Here is a 24,688-nt window from a genome sequence, read left to right as displayed (position 1 = left end):
TTGATGAGTTTGGAGCATTATGTGTCTGGCTTTGACCTTTGTTGTTTTGTGCTGTGTTGCAGTGCTGGTCCGTAAGCCTCTGGCTTTGCACTTGTTGAGTATCTGTCTACCACTGGGCTACCTCCTTGCCCCGGCTCTGCACTAAAAATGGCTCACTCTTTGCGCTTGGATACATTAAAGAGAAAGGGATAATTACAAATTCTTTAAATAAGGCCTTCAGAAGGAAGGGCAAAGAGGAGCAGCCTACATTATGGTGGTGTGCCTTAAATGGTTAAGGAGTGGTACCTTTTGGTAGAAAGGCTCTTTATGTGGTAATAAGGACTGGTTTCAGGTTGGATCACAGCGGGGGTCGGAGTAATGAATGCTACATGCTGACAGTCGTGAGGTGGTGCACCTGGTTGATTCAGGCCAGCAGACTTCAGAAGCTTGCTCAGAAAGTGTCAGGTTGAGAGTTGGCGCTGTGCAGTTCTAAGATTTGACGTTTGTATTTATTACTTAGTTCGCTGTTTTGATTCGTTTGGGGGCTTTTCTGGTTTTCAGACAGGGTCTCAGGTAACCCACGCTGCCTTTTAAGGTATTATGTAGCTGAGGCCGGCCTTGACTCCCGAATGCAGGGCTTGAGTCATGTACCACACCCCGAGCTACACTGCTTTCTAACTTTTGCAGTGGTGGGGTGAAAGTGCATACCTTTTCACATCTGCAGAGCTGGAAGCAAGGGGACTGGCGAGCTGGGACAAGACAGAAACCAAATGCCTGGAGATCAAATCCCCCAAAAGAAAACTTAGCCAAAAGAGCATGGGGGGGGGAGGTTGAACCTTTACAAACTTTGGGGTGTAACATGGTGGGGGCGGGGGGGGGGGAGGCAGAGAGCCAGAAACAACAGTTTAAAAAGGTCAAAGCAGGGGCTGGAGAGATGGCTCAGTGGTTAAGAGCACTTACTGCTCCTGTAGAGGACCTGGGTTTGGTTCCCAGCACCCTGTCATATTTCAAAGGGATCCCAGAATCTTCTAAGAACCTGGGGACATTGTGGAGGAGGGTAAAGAATGAATGTGTGAGCCTAAAGGTGTGTGTGAGTGAGTGTTGCAGTATGACCTTATTTCATCCAGGTATAACATATTCACCCCATCTCCATCTTACACTAGAAACTGCATTGGCCTGGTAGCCACAGCAACTATTAGAGAGAATGCCAGGTCTATGGAAATGGATCTTGAAAGGAAAAGTATCCGCTTAAGACCCCCAAGGCCAAGTTCTCAGCACAAAGGAGATTCATTTTCCCCAGAGGGACAGAGGGCAGGGACTAAGAGACCAACACTGGAGACAGAGGACAAGGGAGATGGGGAAGAGAACAAGGGAGAAGGGGGAGGGGTATCTGCCCCAGAGGGACAAAGGACTGCCTCTGGATAGAGAGGAGACAGGTGTGGTCCAGAGGTGAATGGCAGTTTATAAAGGTTCAGGGGAAACCCTGTGTTAAGACGAGGTGTTTAATTTTAATTGGCATGTTAATGAGGTGAGCCAGGGGGCGTTTGATTGCTTGACTTCAGTACTTTGATAGCTGGATCTTGGTAGTCAGCCTCAGGAGGAGGAAGTAGTCAAATAAGGAGAAAGAAAGACCTAAGTGGCCAGCTTTAGGAATGTAATCTAACGGTTTTTGAAAAGCAGGATGGGAGAGAAGGGCAAGGCCTGCCGGAACCATGCCTGCCACGCTTAAGCTGGCCAGAGTCCTTTTAGATCTATTGATCTGTCCTAGTAAAAAGAGGAGGGTAGGGTCACAGGACCATTACTTCCTGAGCTCATCATCCTCCTGCCTCAGTATTATTCTTTAATAGCTGGGACTATGAGCACCCCAGCACCCATAAGGTGTCATTAGTTTTAAGCTACCTAAGGTGCATGAACAGAAATAGGAATATAGCAGAAATGCTTACTCTGCAGATAAAACACAAATAAAAAAAGGACAGCCTTGAGAACAGAAGTTTTGAGCAAACTGTATCAGTTTATTTACAATTGTAATTTATAAACAGTAACACAAACATCTTTACATTAATATTATGAAAAAAGTCCCATAGCTGAGATGGTTGAAAAATGAGACTTCAGGACATTTCAAAGAGGGTGTCAAGAAAATGGAAAAAATGCAATACAATACTTTGGGGAAAGAGTTATAAATATCAAGTACTGCACAGGTGCAATTTCATGCAAATGTCTTCAACCACTCAAATAAACTGTTTTTATTTAGATATCAGAATAAGGTTCTTTAATTGTGTTATCTTTTATTCACTTGATTTCCATTAAGCAAATTAAAACAACTGGCTACTAGTGGGGTCATCTAGATATTTCTATCAGCCAACCCCTCAACGAAAATCTATTACGTTTTATGACATGGCAGGTTATAGTTACTATTTTTCAAACAGATTTTATGAAAATCATCCCATGGTCCAAAAGATGTTTCTGGATCTCTCATCACATGTGACTCATCTGGGCCACAGAAATTAATCTGAGCAAGCTGCAAAATACAGCAGACTGCTTCAGTTTGTCAGAATGAAAATCGTTTCAACAACTGACATTTTTACTGAGAAGACAAAACCAAAAGAACATTTTTAGAAAGTGATATAAAAACACTGCAGTTTCTATGGCTCTCTGATTATCTGTCTTTTTTTAAACTGGACATTAGTGTGGTCACAGGCGATCATCTCAAGAAGGCTAAATCAGAGCAGTTAAAACACTCTGAAATATCCTAGACCAAATGATCCATGTAATAAAGACCAATGACATTTTACAGATGCCATTCTGTCCCCCAAATGCTAATCTGAACCTTAACATGCCTGCTTACTTCTAATGCTGTTAACTGTTCCTTAGCACCACGGGGATGGAGCTTAGGATCTCTGAGGCAATCAGTGGACAAGTCATTACCTACTGGAGTGAAGGTGAGTGAAACTGAATGCAGTGTTTCACTGGGGCTCGATTCTGAATTGGCTACACTCTCCATTCATTCCATTACACAGACTTCAATCTTTTGAAGAACAGAAACAGTGAGCTAATTATTAATCTATACTTTCAATGTTCTGATATTGCTCACTGCAGCAAAACTCAATGTAGCAATTAACTCTCTTCAACTAAATCTATCTCTAAACTTCAGTGAAGACATTGCAAATATGTGTGTGTACAGTTGTTTTAAAACCTGAAAATGATGCATGTCCCTTAAAACAGCTCTTCAAAACAGAACTGCATTCTGTGCCCTTGGTCCATAGGGCACAAGGCCAGTTACTTCAAAGTCATTTAATAACTGGCCTTTATAATAAATCATTTTATAAAACCAAAGATGCAAAAGAAATTTTTAAAAAAGTGTACCCATCCCAAGATTGATTACAATAATTTGCACTTAGACCCTCTACTCAGGCATCCTCATGAGCAAATGAAAGGTCTCTGGTTAGTATTGAGTCAGGAAATATATTTTCATGTTTCTCTTGGTTGCCATAATTTCACTTAAATAACTTTCTTTTACATTAACTTTCCAAAGCATCCAACACTTTCATGATCTGCTGTTTTATGGCTCTGGTAGCATCTCCTGCATTTGGAATCAAATACCTATGGGAGAAAAAAATACAGATGCGTATTAATACAGCTCCTTCTCCAGTACCATTTCTGCCTGCATGCTGCCATGTCCTGCTATGAGGATAATGGACTAAACCTCTGAAACTATAAGCTACCCAATTGAATGTTTTCCTTGCAAGAGTTGCCATGGTCATGGTGTCTCTTCACAGCAATAGAAGCCCTAAGACACATGCTGTCTAGTACAGACCTAATTCAATCGGCTACAGTTATAATTTTGTTTCAGCATCCAATTCCAAAGACAATGACAACTCCAGTACTTGCTAGTTTGAACTTAGGCAAAATATTAAGTTGTCGAAAAAAGATTCAAACCACCCTCCACTTACCACGTTTTGATGATGGAAAATAAAATACCAATTTAGCATTCTAAGACAAATTCAGCACACCGAAAAGTCAGCATTTAGTATAGCAGTTATATAATTCTTTTCCTAAAAAAAGTTCACTTGTGTATGTGCATGTGTGTATACACACATGGGCAGGCATGCATACATGCATGTGTGAATCTGTGTAGGTCTGTGTACACAGACAGCAGAAGAGGGTGCTGGATGTCTTGCAGGTGGACACTGGACATGGTTTCTAGGTGCTGGAAACTGAGCTCGAGGCCTCAAGCACAGAGCAGGGTCTCTACTGTTGCAGCATGTCTTACTGCTTTGTTTATTTTGATGTTACACTGATTTTGTGTGGAGGGTGCTCATAGAGTGTTAAGTGGAGGTCAAGAGAGTTGGGTCTCCTTCTACCATGTGGATCCCAGGGACTGAACTCGGGTTGTCAGGCTTGGCGAGTGCCAAGTGCCTCTATCTGCTTAGCCATCTCTCCTGACCTCTCGATTATTCCTGATGATGTCAAGAAGTTTCTGAAATTTGCTACAGCATTTCTGAACTCATGCATCAGTGTTGAGGCCACCTATGACCAAGTATCAGGAAGAGAGTGACAACGGGCACCGTCACCAGTGCTTCACGGTCCTATTCCAACACCCACTCACCAAAATCAAGAAGCAACTGGTTAATGATTTACATTCATTCAGACAATATAAAAACATCTTACCTTTCAATAGCCAAGATTTCTATCCCGGAAGCACTGCTGTTTCCATACTTGAAGGTAATCAGCTCGGGATGCTTTTTTTTGGACGTAATTTTAACTACAGAATTTAGTGCTTGTCGAGACTGGATGTAAGCCAGTCCTTTCCGAGAAAGAATCTCCCTTAAGCAGTACATATGTGTTGCAGTTACCAGCAGGTGACTTGAAAGAAAGAAGTTTAAATGAATGGGATTCAAAGCAGACATGTTATTTCAACAGCTCCAGTGTAAGAAAATTCAACTTTAAAAGACATGATTTTTGAGTTAGCTATGAAGCTACTCTATAAACAAGATACATATTTTTCTTCAATTTTATGTAAAATTGTTTTGTTAACAGATAATACCACAACTATTTAAGAGTTTTATAGTAAGAAGTCCAGTATAATATATAAATAATTTTTAACTCCAATGGACTATCCTGCCATTCTCAAAAGTTTTAACAGGATTCTCTACGCTCAAAGTATTCTCTGCCAATACACCATGGTCAATATCGAAGGCCACTAAGCAAGTGTTGGGTTTCCTTACATATTTTATAATATTCTGCAACTAAATCCTGAAGGCAAAATGGGCATAGATTAAACAACAACAACAGAAAACCCCCAAACTCTTATATCTTAGCTTGTAACTTTTAACACAACAATAATATAAATTATCAGACGTGCCTAGACTATGAAACACTTCACAAGATAACTGGCCTAGACTCCTGAAGAGAAGAGTTTGTGGGAGAGAGGTCAAGTTCAACCACACCCTGGACGAGATGAGCATTGACAGACAATGCAGTATGGACCCAGAAGAGAAAGATTACCACCCAAGTCAACTTGGGAATACTGAAAATTCCAGGGTCTCAGTGTTGGGCAATATTAATTTAATAACATTCAGGTGAAGTAATGACATCGGAGTTATGTCAAAAAAATGCTCTTATTCTTGGGCTATCTATGCTGAAGCATTTAGGGGAAGTAGAACATGTATAAGCTGCTTCTGAATGACCTGAGTGTGTGCTATGTTTATGGGGACCTGAAGGGATGCCAAAAGCGGGCATGTCTAGGGGAGGCATATCAAGGAGTTCAATATACTCAGTCAATGTTTTGTCTCGGAATTTTCAAAACGCAAATTACTTAAGAGACACTTAACACAAGTTGACAGTAGGAAATTATGTCATTTTGCACTTGAATAAAAGTCCCTTGCAATTACTTTTATATTAACTTCACCCAATTTGCGTTTACTTCTAGAGACATTTTCGAAAGTACCTGGGAAACATATGCCCGCTTTCCTTGACTTCTTTACAGGGGAAATGGTGCTTGGTGTCTGGCTTGTTTATCCAGGTCTGGATGTTTACCACTTCCTTTCTGTCGTCATCTGACATTGAAGAACTGTCAATTTCATCTAGGAAGAAAGAAGAGCGTTAACCAGGGCATCAGCCACTCAAACAGGTTTCTCAGCAGCCTGACTTTTGTCGGTGTGTGTTGAACTCAGGAGAAAGAGAGGGGGAAAAGCCATCTAATCCTACTGGCTATATTACGCAACAACTACTTTACGGTAAGAAAGTCAAGTCAGACTTGGGGTACATATTGAAGAGTTTTGATAAGGGTAACACAACTATGGTCTACCCTGTCAGCAATAAGCATCTCTCTTGAGGCAAAGGAGGCCACACTAAATTCAACCTGCATTACATCAGGAAAATATTTTTCATGAAAGAAAAAAAAAAACCCACAACATTCTAATTATGTTTTTCTAATGTAAGAAAAAGGAATTACAGGTTCCTAGGGTTAATAGTTAGAAGTGCTTCTCCCTTTGTACTTGTGTGTGTCCCTGTGAGTGCACATGTGTGTGCAAGCGCCTGTGGAGGTCAGAGGGTAACCGCTGGCGTCAATCTTCAGAAGCCAACTACTTTCTACATTTTTGAATTTTTATATTTATTTCCTTATCATTAAACTATCTGTTAGTTTTATTTATGTGCACGTATGTGTCAGTGTATGCCATGTGTGGGGATACCTGTAGAGGACAGGAGAGAACAAGCAGTTGTGAGCCACTTGACATGGGTACTGGGAGACAGGCTCAGGCCCTCTGGAAAAGCAGCAAGTGCTCTTAACCAGCTCAGCCATCTCTCCAACCTGGTTCCTTTTGTACATGGTGTGGGTGTGGGTGCTGGGTGTAGGTGCAGAGATTCTTTTGTAGGAATCAGGTCTATCCTTCCATTCTGTGGGAGCTGAAGTTACTCAAGTTACCATGCTTGGTAGCAAACATCTTTACCTGACAACCCATCTGACCTCTTCCCTCCCCTTCACAATCACCTTTCTTTTTCCTTTTCTTTCTCTTTCTCTCTCCTCTCTCTCCTCTCTCTCTCCTCTCTCTCTCTCTCTCTCTCTCTCTCTCTCTCTCTCTCTCTCTCTCTCTCTCTCTCTCTCTCTTTTTTCCTTTACTTATATTCTCAAGACAGGGTTTCTCTGGGTATCTCTGGCTGTCCTGGAACTCTCTCTGTAGACTAGGTTGGTCTTGAACTCAGAGCTCTGCCTGCCTCTTCCTCCTGAGTGCTGGGATTAAACTCATGTGCCACCATGCCTGGCACAACCACTGTGGGGCATTTACCCACCAACCCCACAGCTCCCCAGAGTTTTCTTGAGTGTGAGCAGCAGGAAATATTAGACAGAAGGATTTATATTACAGAGATAAACAGATAGAAAATAAAGGATAGCCATGAGAGGGCCTGGAACCTTTTCCAAGGGGCCCCAACTGTCTCTGCCCCAGGGTATTTATAGAGACGCCAATGGGTGGAGCAAAAGACCTCCCCCCAGCACAGCCAAGTGCAGACCATCTCAGACACCTGCACTCAGGCCCATGGTCCTAATCATCCTCTCTGCGGACCTGCTGGGTAAGGCCACGAGGAGCCCGAAAACGGGCTCCCACAAACCACCTTTCTTTTGGAGATAGAGTTTTCACTGGCCTGGCGCTCAGTAAGCAGACCAGGCTGGCTGGCCAGCGGACAAATTCAGAGATCCATATGTCTGCATTCAGGCTGCTGGGATTACCAGCATGGGCCACTGTGGTGACTAGTTTCATGACAACTTAACAGAGTAATTCTGAAAGAGAAAACCTCAACTGAGAAAATGTCCCAGTAGATGGGTCTAAGCAAGTGTGTGGTGAGTTTTCCTATTGATGACTGATGTGAGAAGGCCAGATCACTATATGCAGTGTCAGCCCTGGGCTGGTGGATCAGGGTGCTGTAAGAAAGCAGGCTGAGCAAACCATGAGAAGCAAGCCAGTCAGCAGCACTCCTCCCTGGCTTCTGCTTCAGGTCCTGCCTCCAGGTTCTGTCCGTGAGTCCCTGCCCTCAGTGATGGAGATGACCTGAGAGCGGCAGCATGAAACAAGCCCTTCCCTCCAAGCTGCTTTGATCACGCCATTTCATCCCAGCAACGGAAACCCTAACTGAGCCACCACAGTACCGTTCTTAAGTGGCAGAGGGGCCTGAACTCACGTCCAAGCACTTTACTGACTGGGTTATCTCCCCAGTCCTTTCCCTCTGCTTTTTAATAACTGGTTCAAAATACAGACGATGCAAAAGAAAATGTCGTGTGTCACTATTCCAGCTTAAGTAGTAGTAAAGCCCTCATGGTATCACTCCCTAATCAAGAGTCCCTTTACTGACAAATACTGACCACCTCTGTGTGAACAGTTCTCCATGTGTCTTTTCTGTCATCAATTTGCTCGTCTTAATAATGTGGGAATGTTTCGCAGTTCCCATGAGAGAGGCAATGTAATTACATCCATTCTCCTGTGCCTTTCCTCTTCTCCCAAGACTGCTGCATTTACGCACAACTGGCACATGTGGCCCAGTTTCCATATCATAAATATGTGTGTGTGCAGGGAAGCGTTAGACAGACCACAATCTACTCGTCCACTCGCCTCCACTCTGGCTCATGAAGGAAGCTGAGACAATCAGAAGGACAAATGCATAGCAACAGGAAGATGGCAACAGAGGGACCACGAAAGGACAAGGAAATAACTAGAAATACACGTACTTCAATGCAGGTTTTCTAGCAGTCAACTCTGTGATAGTCATAAACATCAACTGTGCTTCTCTTTAGCAATCTTACTGCTAAGAGGTAACTCTCCAGATATACTTTCAAAGTTCATCTTGATATATGTATAAAAATGTAGCCACTTAAAACTGACAGAAATCAGAAAACTACTAGAGTTGAATCCTAAACTAGGCAAGCAGGTGATTATACATGATGAAGAGAGTAAACAGATAAGATGGGGTAAACATCAGGTGTTACTAAGTGGAAAGGACAATGGCATTTAGGAGTCTTTCCCTCATTTTTGTACACATTAACATAACTTTTTCTAACTCAATGTACACATTAACTATGGTTATTTAATCACATAATTGAGGCTGTGGAATTATAAGTAAAATTGATAAACTGAACTTTGAAACACAAAGACAATCCTAGGTGAGGTAACTCTTCCTGGTACCACAGTGCCATCTAGTGGCCTTGTAGGACCTTTGCAACTTCCTCCTATCCCACAGATCTCAGGCTCCAGGGGGACGGGTGGGTGTGCAAACGGATTTAAATACAATCACGAGGGTTTGAATACAACTGCCACAAACTGCCTCTTAGCTGAAGACTCCTGTTAGCCGAGACCTATGCAAAACTTCTGCTTAGATTTTTAGTAGGCACAATTCAAGAATTCTAAAAACAAAGCATTACATTTCATAGCAGTAGCAAAATGACAGTTATAAAGTAGCAATGAAAACAATTTTATGGTTGGGGTCACCACAACATGAGGAACAGTTTTAAAGGGCCAGAGTATTAGGAAGGGTGAGAGCCACTGCCCTGACTTCTCGCTACAGTAGTCTGCTCTGTGAAGCGTCTGTGTTCTAGCCCCAGGATGACTGCCACACGGAGATGTGTGAAAGAGCCTGCACAGTAGTGTATTGCTCAACCTGTGTCGTACTCCTCTTCATCCCCAATGCTGAACACGGGCTTTACTCCACGGTAAGGCTTGCCCACTCGGTCGCTGCTGCTCACATGCCTGTATTCAAACAAGTTAAGGAAGAAAACATCACTAAGAAAGAATCAGAGTTTTAACTACTCAAATAAAATAGTTTTGCCCTTCACAGACCACACATAGCTTCAGGACAACTATTCTAAGAAAAGTGAAAGAAGATAAATTATGTGGGCGAAAAGGCATTATGTCTAGCCAAGTTAAACAACTTCAATGCTCCTATTTGATCAGTCAGATGCTTCGGTGTCTGAGGAAGTTACCCTCTATGCTGTCCCCTCAATTGTAAAGCAGTGATAACGAAAGATTCTGTCCTTCAGGATTACTGTGAAAATTAACAAGCTATCCCTCTCCTTTCAAAGCTCTTAGAACAATCCCTGTCTACAGTGGGTGCTATATACACGTTTACTGCACCGAGAACCCAGCAGGAAGGCTCGGCTCCTTCAGAAGCTGCAAGTTTCTCAGTTTTCCCTCTGTTTCCATCACTGCTGCTTCTGTTCTAGTCCATACCAAGATTCTACTTCTTTTGCATGAATTAAAATGTTTCCGTAAAATACTACATGGTTATGGGAAATTGTTTCCTTGGTAGGAGAACTATCCACTACCAAAAAGACTAGAAGTGTTCTTTCTTCATCTACCATGAAAACACTCAATCTTCTGTTTTTCAAGAGTCTTAACCTGGGGGGGAGGGGGAATCTTCATTTAAATAGACTTATTTACTTTTAAATCAAGCCTCCTCAAAGCAAGCAAGCAAGCAAACACTGAGTTTAGTATGACAGATCCTCTTAGAATTATAAGTTAGGTTAACCTGTACTTAAAATTTTATTGATTTAAAAGTCAAAATTTTGTTAAAACATTTATTATTAATTATTATTATTATTATTATTATTATTATTGATTTTGCCTGCATGTATGTCTGTATAAGGATGTCAGATCCCCTAGAACTGGAGTTACAGTTGTGAGCTGCCATGTGGGTGCTGGGAATTGAACCTGGATCCTCTGGAAGAGCAGCCAGTGCTCTTAATTGCTCAGCTACACTCCAACTAGTTGAAACATTTCTAATGCAAAGTTATCCTATGAGCTATCAAACTGTGTTCATTAGGAGGCATCAAGAGTTTAGACCTGGAATGTCCCCCGGAGAAGCAGGTGGTAGAGCTTATTCCCAGTGTGGAGCTCTCTGGAAGGTGGCAGAGACGACAAGCTGTTTCCATCTAAGTTTCTGGGATTAAACTCAGGTTCTCATGCTTGCAAGGCAAACATTTTACTGACTAAGCTCCTTACCCTACAGTAAAGAGTTTGTATGAACAAGAATGATAAAGATTTCTGTGACATTTCCTTAAATTCCCACAAGTGTAATGAAATTCGATGGTGTTTTTTTTATTTACACTGGTTTGTTTGGACTATTTTTTAAAGGTAGTATATTGATATTTTTATCAGAAATAAGATACATCTACAGAAATAGTTTGGACAACAATTAACATGCTGAGCTCAGAAATAAACTATATTCATTCAAATTGCTAATTGAATTGCACTTTCAAAACAAATACACCTGTACATGGACCACAAAAGATACAAGTAAAAGTAAAATTAAGATTCTGGGGAAAAACAAATTTAAACTGCCCAAGAGGCCAACTCAGTGGTCTTATAGAAGGATGATTCATAAATAGATGATAATTCCCAATAGGACAATTTTCCTTAAAATAGCCTAAGGTAAAATTAAATAGTTCTCCTCTAGCTGCCTTGTGTAGGAACAGTCAAAAAATATTCAAGTTATTCAAGTGTTATTTTTAAAATGCTTTTTCCAATTACTGAAAATATTGAAACGATGAGATAGTAAACCCACAATGGCTTACTTTCTACCCAGACTCTTTACAAATTCTCTCTTAGTATTTGTTGTGTGTTCACAGACTTGTATGTGTCATAGAGTGTAAATTTAATAAATGTTAAATTAATATTTATATTAAATATCAATTTAAACCGAAGAAAATTCTGCAAGAATGAAAATTATAATGCAGCATAAAGTTATTAAGTTGGTAGTGCTCATTTGCTTAACGTAATTTAAAGACTCCAAGTTTTAACCTTAAATCAAATCTCTGTATCAATCGCCAACTGCCATCTTACTGGGGAGAGAGAAGGAAACAGCTTAGACAGTAAATGTCTCCCATGGTCTCCTTCAGGGAAAATCCAAATGCAGAACCCTAGAACTACAGTTCTTTCAAACAGATTTATAGATGTTAATTCATCAACCTAAATGCATATATCCCATTAAGAAAAAATCAGAAAATATACATTTACATAAAGTACATGAGTTAAAACTTGATGCTGAGGATGTGGCTCACTGGTAAAGAACATGCATCAGCATGTTCTAGACCCTTGGTTTAACTCCAGCATCAGGTTTTGGACCATGAACTGTTTCTAAATTTAGGTGCTGTAATTTTATGTAAGGGCAGGAGAGAATGGTAAATTATTGATAAACTAATGTTCTGATAACTCCTGACTCAATGGATATTGTCCTGTTTTCCTTTCCCTGCTTCAGAATAAAGACTGCAGAACTTATCAAGTCCTTCGGTTTGAGCAAGTTTGATTTTCATCTGAGGAATGGAAGATGGAAACATGCAAGGGAAAAAAACAGCACAAAACAAAACGGAAAGCAGAATGTCAGGGTGGTCACTCCCATAATCACACTGAAAAGGTTAGCTCTAGAAAGAGCAGCAGGAACCGGGCGGCGGTGGCGCATGCCTTTAATCCCAGCACTCAGGAGGCAGAGCCAGGCGGATCTCTGTGAGTTTGAGGCCAGCCTGGTCTACAGAGAAGATAGATCCAGGACAGGCACCAAAACTACACAGAGAAACCCTGTCTTGGGGGAAAAAAAAAAAAAAAAGAGCAGCATGAAACTTTAGCCGAGTCAGCACAAGGTTCACAGACAGCAGAGGCATGCTCAAGGGAACTGACAGGTGGGATGATGGATCAGTTGGGCTGCTCTACTCATTCGCTTACCGCTCTGTACATGATCTGTCTGGCCAAGGAAGATTGAAAGACATTCTATAGCAAATCAAGGCAGAGGACAGAACAAAATGATTACAAAAAAAAAGCAGCAACTTTAGAAAATACATAATAAAATCAATTTCTCAACCCAGCACAGACATTATAAAGAAAATATTTCAATCATCTCAAGCACAAAGGGAAATGAAGAGAAGCCAGTTTTATATGCTACTTTACCAGACAACAGTCTTTTCAACTTACAGATATCATTTGTCAATCTTAAAGGAAACTAGTGTGGCTAGAGTTTTCCTGCCTTGCCCACAGTCAAGACAAATCTTTGTCACCCGCCAGTCCCACAGCCGCTCAGACCCAACCAAGTAAACACAGAGACTTATATATTGTGTCAAACTGTATGGCCATGGCAGGCTTCTTGCTAACTGTTCTTATAGCTTAAATTAATCCATTTCCACAAATCTATACCCTGCCACGCAGCTCGTGGCTTACTGGCATCTTTTCATGCTGCTTGTCAGGGTGGCAGCTGGCAATGACTCCTTCTGCCTTCCTATTCATTTCTCCTCTCTGTTAGTCCCGCCTATACTTCCTGCCTAGCCACCGCCAATCAGGTTTTATTTATTGACCAATCAGAGCAACTTGACATACAGACCATCCCACAGCACAGCCAAGTGCAGACCATCTCAGACACCTGCACTCAGGCCTGTGGTCCTAATCATCCTCTAAGCGGACCTGCTGGGTAAAGCCACAAGGAACCCAAGAACGGGCTCCCACAGGACATACAAAACATCCCACAGCAAACTAGTGCACTTTAAAACAAAAATTTTAATGTTCATACACAAAATGTAGCAGCAAAAGACTGGGGACTCAGAAGCACTAACTGAGAGCTTGGCTTTTGAGAGCAGATGTAACTTTATTGAGCAGACAAATCTTTCAGGCTTGATCAATACTTTAATACTGGCTACTTTAGATGAGGCAAAATTTCTGGATTAGTGAAGACAACCTCTTCATTACATTTGTACTTACTAAATAGGATATACTTTTGTGTGCAATGTGCACTCTACTGAAAGGGGCATTCAGTTCTTAACATCAATGTCTCAACTTTCCTGATACTTGCACGGAAGACAGGAGAGGAAATCAAATGCTAGCTCATGCTCATGCTCAGGCTTGCTCAGAAACAAATCCCACATTTCAATTAGAATCTTTCGGCTTTTGACACTGTGACATAGCATCATCTACAAAGTTCACACTTGAGAACTGTGTAATCAAGTTACACACATCACAAAAGTATCCCATAATGTTTTAAGTTTGGCCACACTCACAGCTATCCTGGGCTGCAGAATGTGCACCCGTGAATCAGACTAACACACACAAAAGTGTATCCTATACTCAGAACAAACAGCAAAACAAATATCTTCCAATGTGCTTGTCTGTTGCTCATCATGTCCCCTTTTTAATTCATGAAAAAATGGACTTCATTCATATTTTTAAACAAATTCCTACAGAGATTTGAACTTAGGAAAGTAGGATTCTATTGTATTAAGCATGACCAAATTATGTAGGTTTTCAATTCTTGGAGCAGAAGTTCCTGTTGTGAACTAACTGTCCGGTGGCATTTGGAAAGCAGCTGCTCTATGAACTACTAACCACGAACACAGACATGGGGATTATTTTAATGAATGGAATGAAGAGAAAACTGGGAAAGGGATCTCCAGAGTGGACACAAGCAGTAAGCTCAGCCCCGCAGTTCGGATGAAATCAGATCTGACAAAAAATGTATGGTCCTGTTCTACACTACTTTCAACGAAGTTCATTCACTGTGAGACACATCTCTTCAGTTTTAAGTATCCACCATAAGTCCATACTGTATAAGAGACTCACCGGTCCACAGGAGTTGATGTATTCTCAATAAAACTGATGACCTTCTCCCTGACATTAACAGATTTCGTCTTTAGAGCCACAGTCATTTTATTTACAAGGGACTTCATTCCTCTATCATTTGAGCCATTACAAGATTCACCCTGAAAAACAAGAACATTGATGAACCACTCTCTAGCTAATTAACACATACATGACTGTTAAAGGTTATCTACACTGTAGACAGAATTGTATCCCCACCAAATTCATGCTGAAGTACTAAAATCGAGTGCATCTCAGAAAGCCACTGTATTTGGACAAAGGGCCTTTAGAGAAATAATTAGAATTAAATTAGGTCAGGATAGGTTCAATTCTATCTATGGGGGAGAATGTACATTTGGGTATTTTCAGGTATGTGCAGATGTTCACCTTTCCACTTACTCTCCTATGGCCTTTCCTCTACACACACTCCCATGTCTCCTCTTCTGTGAAGAGTGGGTTAGAGGCTGGGGAGAAGACTCAGTTGATCAAGTGTTCACCATGCAAGCAGGACGATCAGTTTCACATGCTTGTGAACTTGAGGCACAGCAGTGTACATCTACAACCCCAGAACTGCAACAGGGAGGGACAGGGACCATAGGACAATACCTGTCCTTGGCCATCCAAGCTATCTGAACTGGTAAGCCCCAGGGTCATTAAGAGGCCTGTCTCAAAAATAATAAGGTGACTGAGAAAGACCTTTGTCTTTCTCAACCTCTGGCCTACACGAGTGCACAGATATGAAGCTGTGTTTGTAACAGAAAAGGGTGGAAAATAATATAAGTACTTAGCAACTGGGTATTAACTAAATAAATTAGAACACACACACAATGGAATATTATTTAGTTCTTGTATACCTAGAGGATCAAGGTAGAAAGAAATATCCTCAGAGAAGCCTTGTCTGCCAATGTGACAATGATGTTGATCACATGGCAGAAAATAAGCCTCCACACATCTACAGTGCATCACTATGCATATTCCTGTTACCTAGTCCTCAGGCCCTCCTTACAAGAACAGTCTGTTATCACTGTATTGCACAGGTAGAGAAACCACAGCTCAAAGGTCTTACTGGAAATCAGAAAAAGGGGAAGCTATGTTGTGGAATATTTGTTTAATTCTGTAAAGATGTGTGGCTGTTTTACCTTGCCCGCCTAAGGCACCTGGTTAGTCTAACAACAAGCTCAACTGCCAGTAGTGAGGGAGGAGGTACAGGCAGAACTCCCAGGCAGGGAGAGTAAGGAGGAGGAGGAATTTAGGCTCGAGAGAAAGCAAAAGAAATGCCAGGGAGACACCAGGGGCTAGCCAGGAGACACGGAGGAAGCAGGGAAGTAAGACACACAGAATGCAAGAAAGGTAAAAAGCCCCAAGGCAAAGCGTAGATGAAGAGAAACAGGCTAGATTAAGTTAAAAGAGCTAGTGCGACAAGCCAAGGCTTAGTGTTTGCTAAGGCCAAACACTCATAATTAATAAGTCTCTGTGTCTTAATTTGGGAGCTGGATGGCAGGCCAAAGAAAATTCTAACTACCAATTTGTACAGATGAATTCTGGACCCAAGAATGGCAGAGACCTAAGTCCAAATGAGTAAATGTGTTCCTGTACATCACTTTTATCTCTGTTTTACAGAATAAACACTGTAGATGACACTTAATAAACATTGTTTATTAAGAAAACGATGTTATGACATCTAATTCAACTGACAAGACTTTTTGCCCAGGTATTTCCAAAGCAAAACACATGTACTTACCCCCTATAACAAAGACTCACATAATTCACATCACAATAACTAACCATCAAATATACTTTCTCTACCTGGACCATTCACGCATGGAAACAGACTGAAGTCTTAATCATGCAAGCTCACAGTGAGGAAGGGTACAGGAACACGATGCAGGAGATGTGGACAGACTCTAGTATTCTGCCAGCCCAGACAAAATGAGCTCACTCAAGAGAGCTCCACCCCGTTCATCACTTCATTAACTGCACAATAGTAAGTCCTCATTGCGTACTAAATCTTTCTGACATCTCTGCTGTCGTGCTGGAGTTGGAGAGTTAAGCACCTTTTTTTCTGGAAACTGATCCACCATGTTCTCCACATGTACTCACATCAACAGAACTGATGCTGCTCCTTGAGCCTGAGGTACTAGCAATCCAATGGCCATATCCACTTTCTGGTCCCTCCACATTAATGTCGGCCAGGTGCTGCTGCAGGGCTTATGACAAACAAGACAGACAAGGCAAAAGCTGAGACTCTGGAAAGATGCAAGTATAACAACACAGCACAGGGGATGAAGAACCATCCAGGGACATGATCGACAAATGTGCTGTCCTGCAGCCTCACTAAGAACTCCAGGCCACAGCCAACCTCCTCTCCATCTGTCTAAGGTCCTCTGCCATCCCGAGAGTGAAGATCAGGAAAGCTTTTGTCTCCTCCTTACAAAGCCATCTTTCGAGTACTAACAGATCTATGTGCAGAACTCAAGACATGAAGAATTAATAGAAAAACCTAGGAGACATCAATCCATTTTCCCATAATAATGTAGAGTTAGGCAGTAATGGTCAGACAGAGATTAATGGAGGGGGGAACCTTTAAAAGGCTTCCTAAAACTCTAGACTAAAGCTCCAGCACTCAGCAATCTGAAGAAGGGAGAAAATGAGTCTGGGTCACATGGACTACCTGGGATAGGTAACAAGTTCGAGGCCAGCTTAGGCTGGAAGGACAGCAAGAACACTCGAGAATTAGATGACTAGTAACCAACTTTTGTATTGTGTTAGGATGTCTAGTAACAGTAGGTAATGCATCAATATTTGTTTACCAGGATCTTTTTTTTGAGACAGGGTCTCATTATGTAGTCCTGGCTAGCCTCAAACTCACAGAGAGCCACCTGCCTCTGACTTCTGAGTGCTGCACTTAAATGTGTCCTACCTGGCAACAATGTATTTTAAAAAATTTTTTGAGACAGGGTCTCATTTGTCCCAAGCTGTTCTCAAATTTGCTAGGTAGCTGAGGATAACCCTGATCCTCCTATCTCTACCTCCAGAGAGCTGGGAAGTAAATCCAAGGGCCTTGTGCATGCTAGGCAAGCACTGCACAAAATAAGCTATAGCCCCAACTCACTCTCTCTCTCTCTCTCTCTCTCTCTCTCTCTCTCACACACACACACACACACACACACACACACACACACACACACACACACACTCATGCACACATCTTTATTGTTGTGAATGGTAGGGATTTTGTCAATTTTGCTATTTATTTATTTGTTTATTTATTTGAGATGGGACTTTGTTATATAGTTCAGGCTGGCCTGGAACTTCCTATGTAGCACAGTCAATTGGTCCTCAAACTCCTGGTCCACTTAAAGGCTGAGGCAGAAGGATCATGAGTTAGAGGATATAGCTCAGAGGGAAACTGCTTGCCTTGCATGCATGAGCCCCTGGGTTCAATCCCAAGCACCTTGTGAAATAAAAACAAAAAGGTTTGAAACAGAAGCTAAGTAAGCGCATTTATATATCTAAATGCTCTGTATTCACTCATTTCAATCGCCTATGTCATTTGTTACCTATGTATGCTCTGCTTGCCTTCCCTTTTCTGGAACTACGAAATGACTGGAGACAGAAGATACACAATAACTAGTTTATAATTCTAAATCAGCGCTACTGATAATCACTGTATTTTTTGTCTGAAAAGTAGAAGCAAAATTAATGCATTAAAGACTTACCCATAAATCCTCCACTGGCAATACTAACATATTCTTTGTTTTTCTGTAATAAAAGACAAAATGCAAATTATTACAAAATGCAACTTAGTTAAAGCTCTGGATAGTCCTAAGGTCCTAAAATATATAGGTATATCTTACATTTCTAACACATCACTTTCCTTGACAGTCTGGACTTCAGCACTGAGTAACATGTCTTGATCTGGCATGTTGTAGGGGATGGTGCTTGAGCAAAAGACAGGGAACAGCTTCATGGCTATTAAGACTGTGTGTGGTTTTATTTGTGTTACAGTCTCCACAGTACAAGGGTCAACAAAACAGAATGAAATGACATTTCAGAATGTCATCAAAGTAAGTTTTTAAAGTTTCAAATCTTTTGTGTCCTTTACTAAAAGGTAATATAAAAATATTATAGCTGGTTATAAAAAAGGAAATGACGGAATTACCATTTTGCAAACTACTAAAAACTTGTAAACATTAGATGCTAAGTCCTCAAGGTTGCAAGGCTGAGACAGCCTGGGCTACATAAAAGGGGAGAAACAAAACAACAACCAAAACAACTAAGGCCAAAAAGATGACTCAGCAGGTAAAGGCACTTGCCACCAAGCCTGACAGCCTGAGTCTGACCTCCAGAACCCAGGCGGTAGGAGGAGAACGGGATCTCACGAGCCGTGCTCTACTCCCTGTATGCAGTATGTCGTGCTTGTATGTGCACACTGGTGCAATATGTCATGCGTGTATGTGCACACTGGTGCAATATGTCGTGCGTGTATGTGCACACTGGTGTAATATGTCATGTGTGTATGTGCACACTGGTGCAATATGTCATGCGTATATGTGCACACTGGTGCAATATGTCGTGCTTGTATGTGCACACTGGTGCAATATGTCGTGTGTGTATGTGCACACTGGTGCAATATGTCGTGCTTGTATGTGCACACTGGTGCAATATGTCGTGCTTGTATGTGCACACTGGTGCAATATGTCGTGCGTGTATGTGCACACTGGTGCAGTATGTCATGCATGTATGTGCACATACACAGAAATGAACTAAAATGTCATTTTCTAATTCAAAATCAAAAGGAAAAATACGTAATGGATCTAAGTGGTGGCAAAACAAAGCAGAGATGGAGAAAGAAACACCAGGTGAACATAAGCAGAAAACTAGTAGTAGGAAAACTACAAAGACAAATTAATTGGGTTGTTTCAACAAATACATGCAAGGATACAATTAAAAACTGGAAACCCATAAATTAAAAACATAACAATGCCATGATTTAAAAGCCATAAAAAGCAAGAAAATGAGAATACTATTTTTTGTACTAAAGTATGACAGTATGATTATGTTATAAAGATTTTATCACAGTCTGTTCCTCCACTTTAAAAAAAAAATTAGCTGGTTGTGATGGAATACACCTTTAATCCTTTAATCCCAAGCACTTGGAGGGCAAAGGCAGGTGGATATCTGTGAGTTTGTGGTCAGTCTGATCTACAAAGTGAGTTCAGAACAGCCAGAGCTAGGTAGAGAAAACCTGACTCAAAACAAAACAAACCACCGCCACCAACAATAACAACAAAACGTTTAAAGATTAAAAAAAAAAAAAACCTTATATTTATTTGTGTAGGTATATGCATGTGAGTGCAGTTGCCTGCAAAGACATCAGATCCCCTGAAACTGGAATTACCGAAAGATGCAAGTTGTCTTTAGTGGATGCTGGGAACCAAACTGCTAGCCAACTCTCTAGTCCCCTACTTTTCTATTTTTATTTATCTTCATTTTGCGTGTGTGCATGTGTGTTGGGGCGTACAAATACATGTGTGGTGTGTGCATGTGTAGGCAAAAGCCAGAAATCAATGGTAAGTCTTCCTCATGAGCTTGCAATCTTTTTTGAGACAACGTCATTCACTGAACCTGGAGCTAGATGAGAGCTCCAAGAATCCTCCTGTCTGTCTGTATTTCCCATCATTCTGGGATTATAGGTGCACACCACCACACCAGACTTTTTATGTGTGTGGTAGGGATTGAACTTAGGTCCTCAAGACTCTGTGACAAGCACTGTACTAAGCCATCTCCCCAGGCCCCCAATTCTTCTACCTTGCAATTTATTTGAAAGTTTTGTGATGAAAATAGGGGGAAGGAATTCTAAAACTCCATCAAGAATTGAAATAATAGCCGGGCGTGGTGGCACACGCCTTTAATCCCAGCACTTGGGAGGCAGAGGCAGGCGGATCTCTGTGAGTTCGAGGCCAGCCTGGGCTACCAAGTGAGCTCCAGGAAAGGCGCAAAGCTACACAGAGAAACCCTGTCTCGAAAAACCAAAAAAAAAAAAAAAAAAAAAGAATTGAAATAATAAACAACAAAGTTCATAATAGTCCAAACTCTTGCCATATGATATCCCTTACAGCATAGTTTATACTGGAACATTTTTAAATGGGCCAGTTAGGTTTATGACTAAGGTGAGTACGAACTCTGCACTCTCTCAAATAAACCTTAAGAATGTATAAAGGCACTGAATAAACCCTCTGCCAAAGACCTTTGCTTCTCTGACGTTTTTCCCAAAGACTTACGTGTTAGAAGAATTTTCTCAAACCAAGTCCCTCAGAAAATACAACAGAACTAGAAATGAATCAAGATGGAGTGGCTGTGGAGGATCAAGACCACTGTCTTCCTGTGGGTGGACTTCAGGGTGGGACCGACCAGAAAAAGTACTGAACTAACAGCTGTTTTTATAAAGAGCCATCAATGGCTGAGCCACTGAGGCAGAGGGTCAACTGCATAAAATCACCAATGCACAGGAGCTGTGTTAAAGCCCCAGGGAGAAAATATGTCATGGGTAATATATATACATACACACACATACATACATACACAATATATATAATCAAAACAAGTAAAAGCATTCAAATAAATCAGATCTCTACTATTTAAAGTTCTAGAACATGAAGAGAGAAAGATGAATACAACAGAGTAATCTGGGGATACATTCTGGCACAGATATCCATTCTGGCATAGAGGAAGCCAGTATGTTAAGGAAACTCATCAGCAAAGCGATAGCACAGTTAGTTAAAAAAGAATCACATCCTACATCATTTCTTACACAAAAAATTGATTCCATATGGTTTATAACTAAAAATATCATATAAGCATATAACAAAAATGTTGCAAAAAGATATTTCTTAATAAGATACCAAGTAAAGAAGCAGTTATAAAGAATATAGATAAATCTTGTAAAGCATACAAAAGCATACTCATTAGCTGTGGATTTCTTCAAGGTGTCGGCAACAACCAAGCCAGATGGGATGGTCTACGTCAGCATACCTGTAAAAAGTGTGCCAGCACCATGTTCATATACATGTCTTCTTCCTCTCGGCCACTGCCCATAAAACAGAGGTGCTCCCCACCGGCTATGGAGCCAGACTCAAGGGACTGCTTCTGTGCTTCCAGCAAGGACTTCACTGACTGTGCAAACTCGGATGGATTCTGGAGCATCTAGACAATTTCAAAAATTTGAAATTTGACAAACATACATTTGCAAACCTTGAAATATATTTCCAAGCACACTACCAACATTAAAACCAAGCATAAAAGGAATGGAAAATGAAAAGGTTTAGTTAGGTAAGTACAACTCCGGGGATAAAATAAAAGTTTCATGTACATATTGGAACAAAGGCTGAGAAAAAAATCATGGTGGCTAAAAGGGTTTAACTTCAAACAGAATAAGTAAAAACTACAGATCAAAACCATAGGCAGAGTTTTCCTGTCCCGCAGCCGTTCAACCAGTAGCTGCTTCCCAAACAGCTGACTCAGAGACTTAATACAAATTATAAATGCTCAGCCAATAGCTCAGGATTATTGCTAACTAGCTCTTAAATTTTAAGTTAACCCATATTCCTTATTTACGCTCTGCCACATGGTGGCACCTTTATTAGCATGGCCCACTCATCTCTTGCTCCCCCTGCTTCTGCCTGGCCACTCTTCTGACTCTGCCCAAGATCAGTTTTAGACTACACACTGCTCAGAATAATTCCACCGTAGCTAGCTGAGATGGTCCACCCTCATGTACTACTCCAGCCCGGACTTCAGACAAGCCCTTGACTTTCCCATTACTCAGAGACTGACAACAAATGATAGAGCTAGCTCTCCCAGGACTTGACCATTGTTTTGGTTTTTTTCAGGATCCCCTAGAGATGCTGTTGCCCCTTGGACAGCAGGAAGTAATTTTAAGTACACAACGCCCAAGAGGTGGGGTTGAAGGTTTTTGGTCTTTCACTGGGTTATGGATATTTGCCATTGTGTAGGGGGGTTAGTTACAAGTTGTTACTGGGTATGGTCAAAAAAAGGGGGGGGTGGGGAGATAGATATGATAGGATAAAAAGGTAAATTATTGAATCTACTTCAAACTAAAAAAGCAACTACTAGTCTTAAATAATTTATATTGGTATGAATTTTTGTATATTGATACCAATTTAAGGTTATTTTTGTTATACTATATATATATGTTTCTACTTCTGTTTAAGGTATGTTTGTATATTGTTTCGAATCTGAAGTTATTGTCCTTATACTATACATCTGATTCTATTTTTGCTTAAGGCATTACTTATACTCCTCCCTTACAACTTGTTTAATTATGCAATGTGAAGTTAGTCCTTAAAAGCTATTTAGGATAATAAAAAAATAAAGGCTAATAGTCACTCATAACTATCAAATATCATAACTATAGTCATGTTAGTTAGGTTTTCTAGGTATACAGAGATATATTTCAGATAGACAGGTAATCCTCAAACGATTCAAAGATCTACAGAATATAGCATTTAAAATGTTTTAATAACTTAAGACTTTCCTCAACATGAGATACGTCTGCTCCTGGCAGCACTGATCTACTTCTAAAAAAGATGATGGGCATTGAAGAAACTTCATATGGAGTTTGCTTTCTTTGTGGCAAAAACTAGCCTTTAGGGCAAGAAACTGCCCTTGCCTTGAATGTTGACAGTATGCTGTCCAAACTGGACAAGCAGAACACAAAGAAAGGTGACTGTCGAATTTTGCAAAGACAGAGTAAGACAGTCCTTCAAAATTTCCTGCTTCTGAAAAACATCTGTCAGACATTCTAGACCTGTAGGCCAAAGATATATACCCCAATTCTGCAGAGGAACCTTGGGGGACTGTCCAGGAAGTCAGCTGTTTCTGTCATTTCTCACATTCTTTGGAAGTCGCTTGCTTGCACTTCCTGCTTACTCAGGTAATATTAATTCCTTCTCAGGTCTCTGATGGGGTTGAAGACTAACAGTTACAGTTCTCCTGAATCTTGGCAAAAGGCATATTAAGTACAAAAGTTTGAACTCTTCAGGAGAGGACAGCTAATGGAGTAACCTCTATAAATTTGTCAATTACTTATGGACTGAACATCGAGAATGTATTTCTTACTTGATAATTGTTCTTGTATGTAATTTCATTTTTGTTAAGGTTCTTACCTTTCCTTTCTATTTGGACACTAGTTGACAACAATTCTTATTGTATATAGTTTTACTATGTTAGAATTAGAACCTTTCCTTAAGACAAAAAGGGGGAAATGTTACAAGAATTCTGTCACCAGTCTGCTAGCTAATTGAGAGGAGTGTTTTGGTCCAAGGGGCAGGGTTTTCAATGGGGATAGATATGACTGAGAGAAGAGGCAGAGTGGAGGAGTGTGTGGCCCATTTCAAGCAAGGAGCAAGTGATGGTGGGTGTTAGTGGTGGTTTGTCATTCAGCTCAAGTTCCCCTTTTGTTCTTTCATATTTGTGCATGGGTTTTATTTGTTAATAAATGGTAAAGAAATCCTTTTACACAAAATAGTTTCCACTTACAAGGCAATCCATGTATTTCTTAGAAAACATCAGAAACAATAGAGACCATTTACTTATCATTTACTTTAGGTATTGATAAAACAAAGATCAAAAACTCCTTTTTATACAGAATGAACTAAATATGCCAATAACTACAAAAATTTTAAGCTATTCTTACTGAAATCATATATAAACTACAGTAAAAATGCAATAAAAAACAGATCAGAGAGAAGAGCAGTTTCTTACATTAGTTTTAAAGATTTATTTATGGTTATGTGTGTGTGTGTGTGTGTGTGTGTGTGTGTGTGTGTGTGTGTGTGTGTGAATGCACCAATATGCACTTGTTCATATGGAGGCCAGAAGATGGGTCAGATCTCCTGGACCTGGACTTATAAGCAATTGTGAGCTGTCGTGTGGGTACTGGGAAACAAACTCAAGTCCTCTGCAAGATCAACATGTGCTCTTAACCTCTTATCCATCTCTCCAGCACCATAGGAAAAGAAAACTTTAAAAAGAGAGACAAAAGGTGTTTGCACCTTACTTGTTTACCTCTATTTTCAGCCATCATTCTA

The 24,688-nt window shown here is 40.7% G+C and overlaps 1 protein-coding gene across 2 annotated transcripts in view; it reads right to left on the bottom strand.

Annotated features, from left to right (window-relative positions):
- Window positions 1-1,970: 1,970 nt before the first annotated feature.
- The window catches only part of Tbc1d23 (TBC1 domain family member 23), a 56,651-nt gene continuing 33,933 nt past the window's right edge, over window positions 1,971-24,688 (bottom strand). The window contains exons 11-19 of one of the 2 annotated variants that reach the window (XM_028867528.2): window positions 21,612-21,782; window positions 18,296-18,338; window positions 16,677-16,783; window positions 14,559-14,698; window positions 12,681-12,725; window positions 9,625-9,713; window positions 5,927-6,062; window positions 4,648-4,842; window positions 3,422-3,579 (exon numbers count right to left, since the gene is read on the bottom strand). In XM_028867528.2, the coding sequence (XP_028723361.1) occupies window positions 3,498-3,579; window positions 4,648-4,842; window positions 5,927-6,062; window positions 9,625-9,713; window positions 12,681-12,725; window positions 14,559-14,698; window positions 16,677-16,783; window positions 18,296-18,338; window positions 21,612-21,782 (1,008 nt within the window). In that variant the 3' untranslated portion in view covers window positions 3,422-3,497. Of the gene's footprint in view, window positions 3,580-4,647; window positions 4,843-5,926; window positions 6,063-9,624; window positions 9,714-12,680; window positions 12,726-14,558; window positions 14,699-16,676; window positions 16,784-18,295; window positions 18,339-21,611; window positions 21,783-24,688 lie in introns of both variants that reach the window. The other variant, XM_028867529.1, reaches the window with a different exon arrangement.

The sequence above is a fragment of the Peromyscus leucopus genome, chromosome 12 (assembly GCF_004664715.2).
Source record: "Peromyscus leucopus breed LL Stock chromosome 12, UCI_PerLeu_2.1, whole genome shotgun sequence".
Classification (NCBI taxonomy): Eukaryota; Metazoa; Chordata; class Mammalia; order Rodentia; family Cricetidae; genus Peromyscus; species Peromyscus leucopus.
This window is presented reverse-complemented; position numbering and strand designations above follow the sequence as displayed.